The 14289-nt window shown below is 38.5% G+C and overlaps 1 protein-coding gene across 1 annotated transcript; it reads right to left on the reverse strand.

Annotated features, from left to right (window-relative positions):
* Nucleotides 1–807: 807 nt before the first annotated feature.
* On the reverse strand, nt 808–13475 carry gnsb (glucosamine (N-acetyl)-6-sulfatase (Sanfilippo disease IIID), b). The gene is made up of 13 exons (XM_026172813.1): nt 13096–13475; nt 11688–11747; nt 10894–11097; nt 10449–10514; nt 10274–10372; nt 7782–7949; nt 6887–6969; nt 5594–5712; nt 3665–3768; nt 3443–3544; nt 3259–3369; nt 2564–2674; nt 808–2456 (listed from the first exon to the last, which is right to left on the reverse strand). The coding sequence occupies exons 1-13, from the start codon at nt 13285–13287 to the stop codon at nt 2301–2303; spliced, it is 1575 nt and encodes a 524-aa protein (XP_026028598.1). The 5' UTR covers nt 13288–13475; the 3' UTR covers nt 808–2300.
* Between the last annotated feature and the right edge of the window lie 814 nt (nt 13476–14289).

Consider the following 14289-nt stretch of genomic DNA (forward strand, 5'->3'; position numbering starts at 1 on the left):
AAAAAGTCCTCTGCAAAACTAAGACATCTTACTATTCATCAGTGATAAAGGAAACTAACATAAGTAAAGGGAGAATAGCCCCAGGTTTCTTTTCAGCTCTGTAGCCAGGCTAAGAAAAGAATCAGAGCTCAGTTATGCCAAATGTCAATCTTGGTGTAAGCACAGGTAACTCTACCTGACACACCTTTGACGAGCTGATCAAAACACTTTGTCAGGTTTTAGGAATTACCTGATAATCTTGGAGGGGAATTAAAGCTGGCCACCTAGGCCAACTATAAAATGTACACTTCCCCCCCCCCCAAGGAAATTGACTTGAACCCACTACAACGTCACATTAAGAAGGAAACCTACAAAAAAGTGCATTTAAATGTTTCATTTAATTTAATCAGTTTCATCACAGTGCAGATTTGTTCACATTTTAAAGGCACATGCACCTCATCAGTGCAAACATATGGCTGACAGGATTAAAGTGTTCATCTTAAACATCACTGTGCAAAAGTTCCCTTAATATATTCCTTGCAATAAGAAAACATATGAAAAATATCAGCATGTGTTCCTGCTACCAATTAAAAAAAGGCTCTTAGTAATAAAGAGTTCAGTTTTTTAAAAGCCGAGTTCCTTCTTCAAATCTGAGGCACAATACTGAAAATAAACTGTTATACTGGATACAGGACATGGTGAACATTTCAGACTTTGTTGTCTTTCATTGAAAGGGTTGCAGAGATAGTTATGAGAGTACAAAGATCTTTTATGGAAACTAAGCTTTTGCCACAAAAAAAAAAAAAAAAAAAAAAAAAAAAGCAAAATGAACAAAAACAAAAAAGAATATTGACACAATACATCTCCACATTATACAGTTAGAAGCAGCTTTTGGTTTGGTCAGATTAGCATAACCATGTGTAAACCTACTTACATGCAGTTGCTTAAATTTTCTGTGCTGGCTAACTAATAATTGGTGGTATGTTTATACTGAATGAAAAAAAAAAAGTTAAGTCATATTAATCCCTTCATCCAACTCATGGAAAGCATTTAAATGAAACCCTAGAATGTTAAACCAACTCTTCAAAGACGATGATGATGAGTCACAGTTTCAGTGTAGCAGTAAACCTTTCTCTTAACTGCTCACAATCAAAGTAAGAAGAAGAATCAAACATTTTGTGTTTCCGAGAATGGTGAAATGTTCAGAAGACATTGACTATGCCTGAAAATTGCAGTTTATACACAAACACATGACAGCATGGGGAAAGCAGGTTATCTTAGAGGTGCTTTACGCAAGTATTTTATATGGGAATTTCAGACACTGCTAAGCAGCTAACTCTTTCCCATCTAACGTTTTTCAAATTGAAGACTGGCCACTGAGTCCCTCCAAAACCTGGACTTAGTCCTTGCACTCTGCAGTCTTGGTGAGCCTGGCATAGCAGTAGATGAGCCAGTTCTCCACCAGCTGCCAATTTTGGTAAGGATGTTCCTCCAACTTCCAACAGATCACCAAGAGTGCAGAATAAGGTCTACCATTTCACTGCAGAGACTTGATGGAGAGGTAGAGGAATGCCATAACACTGAGCTTACATGTAGCACCTTTGAAAAACAAAAGTAAACTTACAAGAGAAGCTAGACGAGTGTGGCTCAGAAAGACGGCAGAAATTTTGACTCGTAAAAGGAAAAGTACACTGATAATACACCAACTGTGAACCCTTTTCCAGTACTGATGTTTAATCCAACATTTTGACCGATATCTGATAACGATTGGGTAAGGTTTACTTTGTTGTCTTTTTTCTTGCTTTTATCGACATCATATAAAAAAAATTGACAAGTCTTTTAGATTTTTAAATGTTTGAACATTTAGTGCAAATGCGTGCACACGCTGATAACAATCAACAAGGTCGATACTGGCTGATATCAGTGTTTACCAGATATGTCAATCCATCTCTATTTACTGGTAGATAGTACGAAATGTTGATTGCGTTATCATTGCACGCAGGCAAGCTGTCTTCCCCCAAATACAGGCTAAGCTAACCAAACTTCTAGTGGTGGCTTCATATATATCTGTATATATAAACAAGTTGCATAATTTGTGTCCCTGTCATCAAAAGAGCAAATTTCCAAAGAAAGTAATGACTCTGGGCCCCTGAAACTGACACAGTTAAGTGGAATACAGCCACCAGTCACTTTATTTGTCAACCATGTTTTTTTTTTTCCTGTCAGAATCTCATCTCATATATGTAAAAATTTGGACAGACTGATCCCACCCTCCTTTCAGACTTTGGTGTGGTCATCGTTTGGCAGCTTCTTTGGCGGTCTTATTTTTGCTTGTAATCCCGGCAGCTGTCACTCACGCAGGACTGGAGCTTTATGAGCCGCTGGTTCATGATCTGCAGGATGGAGGGATCCACCTTCTTCACGATGTTCTCCAGCTGATGCGGGTCCGACGTCAGGTTATAGACTTCTACATACGACTTGGGGGGTAAAAAAAACAAAACAAAACACTGAGAAGCTTCACATCTACTTTCACTAAAATGTGTCCAAAAAACAAAACCCCCACACAAAAAAGTCCCGGGAGTACCTCACTGTCTGCAAATTCACAGTACTGCATGTTCATTTTGCTGTCCAGAGTTCTGACACAGGCGTACGTGTTGTTGTAGGCGTCTTCACAAACACAGTCTGGGAAACATTGCTAAAGACAGTGAAAAATGTTACAGTGAAGGTTTCTTGGGAACAGAGCAACAAACTTTCAGAATCGGCAGGAGCAATATGTTTTGTGGCAACATGAACCCTATTTTTAGGCTTTAGTCCACAGTTGTTTCCAATTAGGAAAATTGCCATCTATTCTGAATTTGCTATTAAAAGGCACTTATTGGAAATTTCCTTACAAATTTGCACCATTAACTCAAGCCATTAATAGAATCTGAACAATTAACTGACTTCAGTTACTGTGTACTGACATCATGAAGCTCAATAGAGCCAGGCTATAGTTTAGTTTCTATTATAAGTCAAGTAGTGAGTAGCATCCAGTCTTCCCTCAGTGCATTATCAAAAAAGCAAAGAGGAAAACAGTGGAAAGGCTGAGAAAATACTTCTACTGTATTCAGCTCCCTTTTTTGGTATCATAATACTTTGACACTGAAGAGAAAAAAGGAATTATTTTAAATAACTTTTTTTCCCCCTTTTTCAATCAGAGATTATAATATTACTGGAAACTGGAAGCATGTTACATTCAGTGGTGACCAGAATAGGAAGCCTGCTTTTGTAGGTACTCACAGATACTCCTGGACCTAATTTAGGGCAAGTAGGGTCTGACGTTGGCTGTCCTTCTCCAGTGTACTCAACAAGGAAGTATGGTCGTGCAGTGCCATTACGCAATGAAGGAGCCTAAGATAAAATTTGGGTTAAGATTTAGCATGAGGGAAAAATAAGTGAGAGTCAATGTAAAGAAGCAGCTGACCATCTGAGCGAGGAAAGACTGCCCGTCCACATTCACAGACGACAGATTGACTCCAGCTATGTCCAGTATGGTGGGAGCCAGGTCTATATTCAGTACTGGAGCCTGGAAGAAAAAAAAGACATGAGGGGGAAAAAAAAAGGTAAAAAACAAAAAACAGTTCCAGAGACATTAATATGCTTTTAAGCAGCTGGAGTGTGTGTTTTAGTGGAGTATTGTTCTGACCTGCAGCACCTGCTTGGCTTTTATGCCAGGACCGCGGACCATTAGCGGAATCCTGATGTCAAATTCATAGAGCTGCCTCTTATCAATGGGCAGCGAGAACTGACCTGGAACAGCAAGTACAGCTGATTACACCTAGATCTAATCAATCACTAGGCAGCAACTCAAGGCATCAGAATGAGGATGAAAGGTGATTTCTGTGACTTTGAACGTGGCATGGTTGTTGGTGACAGATGGACTGGTCTGAGTATTTGAGATACTGCTGATCTACACGAAGCTCAATCATCTCAAACTGGTTTACAGACAATGGGTTCAGTGTATTCAGATGCCCTCCATTCGCCACATAATTGAGTGCCTTTGGGATGTGGTGGAATAGAGGATTTGCATTGTGAATGAAAATCTGCAGCAATTGTATGATACAATCGTGTCAGTATGGAGCAAACTGTGAGAAATGTTTCCAGCATCTCGTTGAATCTAGGCCATAAATAATTAGGGCAGTACTGCAGTTAAAAGGGGTTTCAATGCAAAGAAAGGTGTACACAGTAAACTGGCAGGTGACTGTGCAAATACCTATAAGCTCTCAGGTCAGACTGGGGAACACAAATGTAACCTGTAACAAACAATTTACCCGCTATTGCTTTTAAAACAACATCAGATGGTTTAAAATAATTATTTCATTCAGTTGGGTGATTATTTGTTGCTGTCATTACTGTTTATTTACAGGTTTTTGTAGTTTTTGCACATTTTTATTACTGAACTAATCCCATACAGACAGGTCAGTCATTGGTCAATATGGGTTTATTATATTTATCATTCATATAAGACAAACCAATCTGAAGATTTTTTCTTTTTTAAACATAAAAGATACAGAAATGTTGCAATTACATATGTTCAGCAGAGTGCCTCAGATTCTGGTTTTTTTGTTTTTTTTTAACACAAATCTCTCAGCATTATTAGAAGTGCATGTACATGACAATGATCTGGAGTTGGATGGTGTCTTTACAGTAAGAGATTTATTTTTCCTGTACTGGCTTCTCTTTATTGACTCCCCGTTATATCCAGACTCAATTTTAAAATCCTTCTCCTCACATACAAGATGTTGAATAATCAGGGCCCATCTTAATGACCTCATAGTACTATATCACCTCAATAGAGCACTTCACTGTCAGACTGCTGGTTTTCGTGGTTCCTATCATTTTTTTTTTTAAAGTAGAACGGAGACAGAGCCTCAGTTTTCGTGCCTCTCTCCAGTGGAATCAGCTCCCACCTTGGATTTAGGAAACACACACCCTCTTTAAGAGGGAGAGGGACTTTTGATAAAGCATTTAGTTAGGGATGGATCAGTTGACCTGAATTTTCCCTCATTTCTTCTTAACTCACTATATTTTAATACATCACTCTGCACTTAGTCATCAATTACTATTAATCTCTGGTTTACTTCCACAGTGTGTCTTTTATCCCTGTCTCACTCCCCTTACCCCCAACTGGTTGTGGTAGATGGATGCCCCTCCCTAAGCCTGGTTCTGCCTGAAGTTTTTTCCTGAGTTCTTCCTTTGCCAACATTGCCAACAGGGTGTTGTTCTTTTGTTCTGGTTTTCTCTGTATTATTGTAGGACCTTCACCCAGCAATCACTTTGAAGTGACTGCTGTTGTAATTTGGGGCTATATCGATAGACTGAATTGAATTAAATTGAATTATTTTCTATTACCCATGGTATTTCTTGAAGAAAACAAACCATAAAAAAGGACCTAAAAGTAACTTAAAATGTTTTGGTGACTTGCATTTATGCAATGCAGCCAGGGGGCTAAAAATTAAAAATTAAACTGTCTTCTGTAACCCAGCAGTATAAATCCAGCTCAAGATGACACAGACAGAAGGTACAGAGCATGAACTAATCGAAGATTAAATGGAGGAGTTTATCAAAAACAGACCTGTGTGGTAGCCGTTATCTGAAGTGTAGAAGATGTAGGTGTTGTTTAGCTCCTTTATACTGTCAAGTTTCTTCACTAGCTTCTCCACCATGTCATCCACAGATAACAGGGTCTGCCACCTGCCAGAGACATCAGAAGTTTTTGGATGTACATGCTAGGTGGAGAAATATTTGGATGTTGATATGATTTTCATAATTTTGGATCTATACACAAACAAAATGGATTTTAAAGAAATCAATAAAGATGCAGTTAAAGTGCAGACATAGGCTTTAATATGTCAGACTGAACACAAATACTGATTTTACCACTGAGGAACTGCAGATAACTGCAATTACTCCTATGATTCAGGGATTTTGTTTTCTAAATTGTTTAGACTGGTTTAATATCTCCAGTTGTTTGCAAGTGTGGAATTTTGCTTTCCTGAACCCATTGGAACAAATTTTATTCATAACTTTTAGTCATTTGCAATTTTTTTTCAAGCAATTAAAATTAATTGTTTATTTGTTATGTAATTTCAGACCAAAAAGGACCAAACAATGAGTACCCATTCTAATTTCTTCTATTTTACTTCAGTTTCAAGAAAGGCTTTGTCCTTCCTAAGTCAATTTCTAATATTTCTTATCTATGGGGAAAAAAAAAAAAAAAAAAAAAAAGCTCTGGTGTTGACCTCAACAACCCCAATGAAGACAAATAGGGAGGATGATCACAGGATCCTTTCCATATTTTTAAAAATACAATATCATAAAATTCAAAAGCATCATGCAGAAAACTCTGAGGTAGTTGAATAAATAATTGATTAAAAAAAACAAAAAAAAAAAAAAAAAAACTTTGTAAATCAGAGGATGCAGCAAAGAGTGATTTCCAGAATTCTAACAGCTAAAATATATTAATGCTTTATCCCTGCTGGCTCATGAGGTTAAAACTACAATTCGATTCAATTCTGTGTCAAATTACAACAACGCTTGCCTCAAGGTGCTTTATATTGTAAGGTACAGACTCTACAATAATGCAAAGGAAACAGAGAGAAAACCCTAACAATCAGATGATCCTCTATGAACAAGCACTTTGGCAACAGTGGAAAGGAAAAACTCCCTTTTAACAGGAAGAAACCTCTGGCAGAACAAGGCTGCGGTGAGGGGAGGAGGAAGACAGAAGAAAATAAACAAAAACAAAACTAGTTTTACCATTTTTTTTTTACATTTTCTTGTTTGACAGTGGTGACACTATTCTGACTTTGTCTTCTACGAACTATGCGCTTTCATGCAAAAAGAGACGTACGCTTAACAATTGTACCTTTTCCTGTATGCATTATCCAGGAAAGTGATTGAGCTGTTTGGCATCGGATTAGGAGGTTGGCGCAGCAGCCAGTGTTTATCCTAAAGCATTCACAAAAATAAAAGATTCATTAGAAACAAAATTAAAAACCACCATCATCATCAACTTTATTTATAAAGCACTTTAAAACAACCACAGCTGACACAAAGTGCTGTACATTGGAACTGTAAAATAAAATTACATGATATAAATAAAACACAAATAAAAGAAGAGTGAAATCATTAATTAAATAACTACTTCAATTAAAAGAGAAACTAAGTCTCACTGAGTTTAAAAGCCAAGGAATAAAAGTGGGTTTTAAGACGTGATTTAAAAGTGGACAGTGAAGGGGCCTCTCTAACATGCATGGGCAAATTATTCCATAATTTTGGAGCCACAATAGAGAAGGCCCCGTCCCCTCTGAGCTTCCTCCTGGATCTCGGTACCTCCAGGAGCAGCTGGTCAGCTGACCTGAGAGACCGACAGGGTATGTGGGGATGAAGAAGCTCAGAGAGGTAAGGCGGGGCAAGACTGTGAAAGCATTTAAAAACAAACATAAGAATTTTAAAATTAACTCTAAAAGACACAGGCAGCCAGTGCAGAGAGGCCAGCACGGGGGTTATATGCTCTCTTTTTCGAGTTCCTGTTAGGAGTCGTGCAGCCGCATTTTGAACCAGCTGCAGACGTGAGAGCAACGACTGACTGACCCCCACATAAAGTGAGTTACAGTAGTCCAGGCGGGAAGAAATAAAAGCATGGATCACTGTTTCAAGGTGCTGCCTCGAAAAAAAAGATTTTACTCTTGCCAGTCGCCTTAAATGATTAAAACTGGACTTCACCAGACACATAGCATAACATTCTTGAAAAGGCATACCTTCCCTGGCTTGTTAAAGCTGCCATCTCGAGGGGCCTGGACATCCTTGAACTCTTTCTGGTACTGAGGCGCTGCAGTCCAGGGGGAGTGACAAGCTGGAGGGGACAGCATCAGGAAGAACGGATGTTGAGGGCTCCTGTCATCCAGGAAGTGAAGAGACCGGTTCAGCTGGATTGACAAACAGGCACAGACTTATTACATGACTGCTGCAAAACTTACATTTCTTTAAAAGCTTAGCTTAGGCAAAAACAAGCAGACTTGTAAAGAAATGAACACCAACTGTATAAATGTATGATGTAAGCTACAAAAGTGCCATCTGAAAGTCATTATCACCCAGGGATGTAAAAATACAGTTGGTCAAAAGCCACAGTGGACCGTTCTAGGCTGTTACTCTCTTTTTCCCCAATTTGAAATGTAATTTTGATTTTAGTTTTTGGTTTTTGCCATCTAAGTTTAAGATTTATAGATCAGTTAGTATGAGAGCCCATATATACACATAAACTACTGCTTTCTTTGGCCAGTGGGACAGCAGCTGCACAACAGAACCAACTTCGAGTCAAAATGAAAGTGAAATATTAACCAGCAAGGGTTTGCAAAAATTCAAATGACTCTAAGGGTGCAAATTACTTATTTTGTTAACCATATAAAATATGGACAAACTGTAAAATTCAAGGATAACAGTCAATTTCAATGACATCTTTTCCTGTTAATTAAGTTTCATTTACGTTTTCCCTTTTGTGCCATAAAAGAAAACTGTTTTCAAGACTTCCATCTCATCATCTTTAAACAGAAGCACAAAACTGATGTAACACATCAACAAAAGCTGAATGTCAAATATCACTCACATGTCAGCTTACTAGCCAGTGGGGCAGCGGTGGTTAGCAAGGCTAAAAAAAAAATGCTCCCTCCCTGTTTTACAGAATAGAATTTTATAAAGAAAAAAAAGACACCAAGCCTATCTATGTGGGAGTATTTTTATAATAAGAGCTATTTATGTTCGGTCACAGACATGAAACTTGATTGGAAAACAGAAGTTCTCATGCTGAATCTCAGCTTTTCCCTGTTGTGTGGATGAATGTGTCAGCAAATCACTGACATTTCGAACCTGCCTTGATGGCTTACAGACATTAAAACTAGGACTACTATCATCTTTCTTCATGAAATGAAGCCACACCTTGGACCAATTCTTTCTCTCCACCGTTATTCTTTGTTGCAAGCAATCATGACAACAGCACATGTGACAAAGATCATTCAGCTCTCATAAACTAAATCTAGAGTAAGATAAACAAATTCTTTGAGTCACCTGATAAGCAGCAAGTGCGTGAAATTTAAACCTTAAATATAAACACAAAGAAACCAAACATTTTCACCAAAACTTGAATGTAATGTAATGCGTCCCACAGAAACTAAATAGCCCTTTCTAATATTAGCTTCTTTCTTGCAACCCTTTTATCGCCAGCTACTGCATTAGCTGATGATTAACCTGTCACAATGCTGACTGGCAGAAAAACACCACATTTTATGTTTCTATGCCAGCAGCTGACTGACTGCAGAGGTGAACAACCATACCCTCTTTTGTAAATTCACCCTCAAATGTCCCAAAACACACAATATTTCCCACATACTGTTACTGCCACATTTCCACAGTGTGGCAGTAATAAATAGAAAGCATATCCATGTGCATGCACAAGCATGTGTGTTCACCATATAATAAATAAAATAAAAAAAAAAAACCCCACACAGGCACCAGCCACCAATGACTTCAACAAACCGCACAGAGGCATACCTGCTCATTTTTGCAAAGTATCAGTAATAAAATATTAGAATTTCAGCCACCAAAACGTCTTGGATAGTCTTTACCAGACAGCAGTTCATATTATTTTCAGATAATTTAATTAAAAATGAGGTCCAGTTTAGTGACATGAATCAGTATATGTGAAGCTGAGCTGATGGCTGGCAGCTATAGCCAACAAGTTGTTAAAGCAACCATGACCCTACTGCCAATACTTAGAAGTTCCACCAAAATTCACCACCATATAATTGTTGTAAAGTAGGGAGCTATCCACACTTCCTTAAACTATTCCATAAGTACATTATGACACTAATTAAAATGCAATCAGCTTCATGTTCAGCACAGCAAAGCCAGCTGAAGTATGAGGCAACAGATTCAATTCAATTCAATTTTATTTATATAGCGCCAAATCACAACAAAAGTCGCCTCAAGGCGAGATCAAGGCAGATCTCAGTCTGCTCCATGTCCTCCAGCTCAAAGATAATCTCTGGACAAAACAAGGTCTCCAATGACAAGAGACTCAAGACGGCTGAATGATATCAAGTAATATCACACATGATGTCAAGGACAGCACCTAGCTGGAAAGCATTGAATGCTCAAAATAAGAGTCAGGTAAATCAACCACCAAAGATAAATGAACCACATAAACCACGTAATGAACTCCCTCCACTTCAAATCTGAGGGTCTGATTACTACTCACTATGAGGTCTGTGAGGTAGTCGTCCTCATAACTGTCACCGTGCTTTTCTTCTTTCCCATTGGCTGACAGAGTGTAGTTGTAGTACTGAGAGTTTCCCACCTGTAAGTGCAGCAAAAGGTGTCATGACAGAAGTACTTAGGAGAAATTGTGCATGTACATGTTACTTGTGACTCACCAGTGCATGCCACTGGTCCCAGCCAGGTGGAATATGGCCAACACTTCCTGCTGCTTTGCTACCATACTGAAAGTAGAAGGTACAGTTAGCTCAGTCGGCTTCAAGAGAAATGATGTAACAAGCATCTTCAGGGCTTCATACTGACAGTCCTGCAGAATACTGTTTTGTAATGAGTCAGCGATCACTGCTGAGTCACCTTGTGGGATGTGTGTATCTCCATTAGCTGTATCTGCTGACTGTGATATGTCACAGTCTCTGCCAAATACGTGAGTGAATAAAATGAAAACACAACACAAACACTGTTGGGCTCCCAACAATATTTCAACATTTAGAACAGAAAAAATCAGTCATAAGCACGGTATATTCATTGTACTGCCTGTGTGTTTTGAAGTTTGGAAGCATTTGGACGTGTATAATGCTTATAAAAGTATATACATGTACAAACCTGGTTAAGATATTTCCCAGAAAAGAATGTCTGGTATTTCAGTTTGTTGAGGTAGGTGGGGAAGGCCTCTGCCTCGGGGCCTTTCTGCCACTGAAGGCTGGAGCAGTTCCCGTTGAGGGAGTTGTTTCTCACCTCGTGATTGTGAGGGTATCGACCTGTCAAAATACTGCTCCTGCTGGGGCAGCACAGTGGCGTGACTGTGAACTTCGCAGGAGGAAGAAGTGAGAACAGGGAGAAAGGGGGAGGGAGAGAAGCGTGACAGCAGAAAGGAGGATATGAGACTCATTTATTGTGTAATCACTGGTGCAAACAGTGCTTCAAGAACATTTGAGTTTTGCTTTCATACACACATCTTGTGCCATATCTTTGATTATTGTCTTGCAATGTATGTGGTTTTGCAGATTTGATGTATCTGATTCATTATTATCATAATATCTTCGTTACCATGGGCAACATATCAGAATATTATATATTGTATTTGTCTGTGATTCCCACCAATTGCTCTGACACTTCAAGAAAAGAATTTTTCTTTCTTAGTCAAACTGCTCACATCTGAAAAATGACAGGATTCCCCAAGTAGACACTTGTAAAAGGAAGTCATAATAAGTACGTTTTGGAACCAGTGGTTTAATTTTCACCAACATATATTGTTTCATAAACTTGTAATGTGATTTATTGTGTGACACTTCAATCTACAAGTAATTACAACTGTCGGAAAATATAACGTAATAAAATAAATGTCTCCCTGTGAAATGTAGTCTAGTAAAAGCATATGTACTGCATAAGATACTCACAGAATTCACAAATGTTGCTCCTTCGTCTCCTATATAGGCTTTTGCCTTCTTCATTGGTGTCTGTGCAATAGAAACAGACAAAGTGACTCACACCATAATGACAGTACTGGAGAAGTAATAGATGCTACAAGCACAAACTCAAAACATTATGACAGTATTAGCTATTGTCGAAACATCTACTAGAAAGGCACATAAAGTAATCTCTTTTAGCTAAACACTTGATCAGCTGACCATTTTTCTGTGAATGGATCTTTGTGGATTATTCAAATATCTGGTGGTTCCAAACATCTGGTAAAGAATTTCACAGGACCTAATAAGAACAGGTACCAGCTTTTGAAAATACATTAAGTGCATTCCAGATTTCTCCTTTTTTTTAAAAAAAAAAAATGCTTTCAATTCTGAGCAAAATATTGCAAACATAAATGTGCTTATACTGGAGAGCCCTTTAAGGTTGCACGTCACTTATAAGCAAAAATACACACAGGAACAGATGTAGGACTTGAAACAGGAATAGAGTTAACTGAGCAATTGTTTCAGAACCCATCTGCTTTCCAAGCATGTTAGAAGCTGAACTTAACATTTAGGTTAAAAACACTTGTCGTAACTTCCAGAGTTTCAAATAGATTAATTCCAAAACCAAGTAGGTCCTAACAAAATTTCATAAAAAAAATGCTATTATTTCATGTAGAAAACATCCGCATGTTGTGTAGAATAGATATCAACTGAAGGTCCTAGGCCCTCGGGCCTGGCTGTAGTTTCGTGTAATACAAACTTGTACCACAAGATACTGTAGCCATAATTTAACGCTGCAACTCATAAAAACACGTTGTTTTTTTCCAATGACGCCTGACAAATGAAAAAAAAAAAAAAAAGTATGAAGAGCGTGGGTGGCACACTCGTGCACTGTCGCCTCACACCAGCCCAGCAAGCACCTTTGATGAAACTTTTAGTTAACACATATGTACAAACTAATCACAAAAATGACCTTTAAGTTCAGTCTCAGATCAATACTGTGACCGCACATTTGTATCTTTAATAAATTCGCATATATTGCATTTTTAATTGTTAGTTTTATTTGCTCAATTTTATTATTTTTTATATATCCAGCCTGTCTTTCTCAAAAGTCATAAACTTCCCACAATTCTTGTAATTCTTTCATCATCTGACAGTTCAGCTATTCAACTAACTGATTAACAGGTTCAAAGCACCGAGGAGGTTAAATCTGAGAGCTAGCCCGCAAAACAGAAAGAAAATAGAGCGTGTGTTTGTCTAAACTCAGTATCAGGTGACCATAAACAGGACGTTTCAAACAGTATGAGCACTGCATGACCTCACTACAGAAACTGTCAAGTCTCTGAGGAACCGACACGAATGACAGGCTGTATATTTCTAGAGTGAATTCACTCACCATCCCACCTATCTGAACATCCTGGTCGTCGACAAGCACGAGGATAATGTTGCTCGGTTTGTCGCTTTCTGCACACCTGACGCCGCAGGTGAGCAGCGCAGACAGCAGCGTGACCAGGGACAAGGCAGCGGAGTGTCCGCCGCCTCTCTGTGGGCTTCTGGTCGCACCAGCTCTGATCCTCAGGTCTGCCATTGAGACACCACAGCGCCGGGCCTGGTGCTACACGAAGCCACCGCTGCCGTTCAGCAGCTTTGCTTTCCTGCACAGGGGAGGCTTGCTGGAAAATGAGCGTGATCCGGCTGGACCGGACACACTGGTAGTTTTAAAGTTTGAGGAAGTGGATTAAGAGTCTGCGATCATATGATCACACTGAGTGGGAGGAGAGAGGACTGAGAACACCGTGTACAGCACGGCTTCAGAGTGCGTTTATTACTTTAGTTTGCATTTATTTAAGTTTAATAGTGACATTAAGTCACCAAGCATAACAAAACCAATCCTGAAATATTACGAGATAAAATATCCTTTACTAATCCCGCATCTTGAAAATATTTTGATGCTAACATGTTTGCACCGTTAAGCTATTTAAGTATTAAGGATTTCTATTCAAAAATCTAAATTATTTTTATTATCTTTGCCATGGCAGGGACGCCATCTCCCTTAAACAAAACAGCAGAGTGATCCATGTTTAGCAGACATAACAACAGGATGAGGATCCAGGTGTGCAACTGGCCTCCCTCCTGAACTTTTTTAGGTGGATTATGAAACTAAAACATACAACAAAGACAGTCCAGAAATATGAATAAAATGAGTGCTATGCTTTCAGAACTAACAGCTAACAGTTGTAACAACTAACCTAAACCTAAACACTGGTATTCGTATCTATGTGCAAAATCACGCTGTCACATTAAAATCCCATAAAATGGTGACATGATCAAATAAACTCATATAGTAACTCAATCTACGTTCCTCTGTTTTTGTTTTTTGTTTTTTTACTTATGAAAAGAGATTTCTCTACTGATTGCTCTATGTATCTAATCAATCAAATCTTTGCGCTTCCTTTTGCTGTAGCCTGAGCTACAACTGATAAACGAAATGATTCAGCAGCTAATTGTCGTTTTTATTTCTTTTGGTTGGTTTTACTTTTTTGTTTTCACACTGGATTGAGCAAATACAACAATAGTATCACAAAATAAT

Source organism: Astatotilapia calliptera, chromosome 7, assembly GCF_900246225.1.
Source record: "Astatotilapia calliptera chromosome 7, fAstCal1.2, whole genome shotgun sequence".
Classification (NCBI taxonomy): Eukaryota; Metazoa; Chordata; class Actinopteri; order Cichliformes; family Cichlidae; genus Astatotilapia; species Astatotilapia calliptera.

Coding starts and splice junctions, on each gene's coding strand:
- gnsb (XM_026172813.1), bottom strand. CDS start 13,287: ATGGCAGACCTGAGGATCAGAGCTGGTGCGACCAGAAGCCCACAGAGA. Junction 11,098..11,687: donor GAGCAACATTTGTGAATTCT/GTGAGTATCTTA, acceptor CCTCCTGCGAAG/TTCACAGTCACGCCACTGTG. Junction 3,370..3,442: donor AGTCTTTCCTCGCTCAGATG/GTCAGCTGCTTC, acceptor ATTTTATCTTAG/GCTCCTTCATTGCGTAATGG.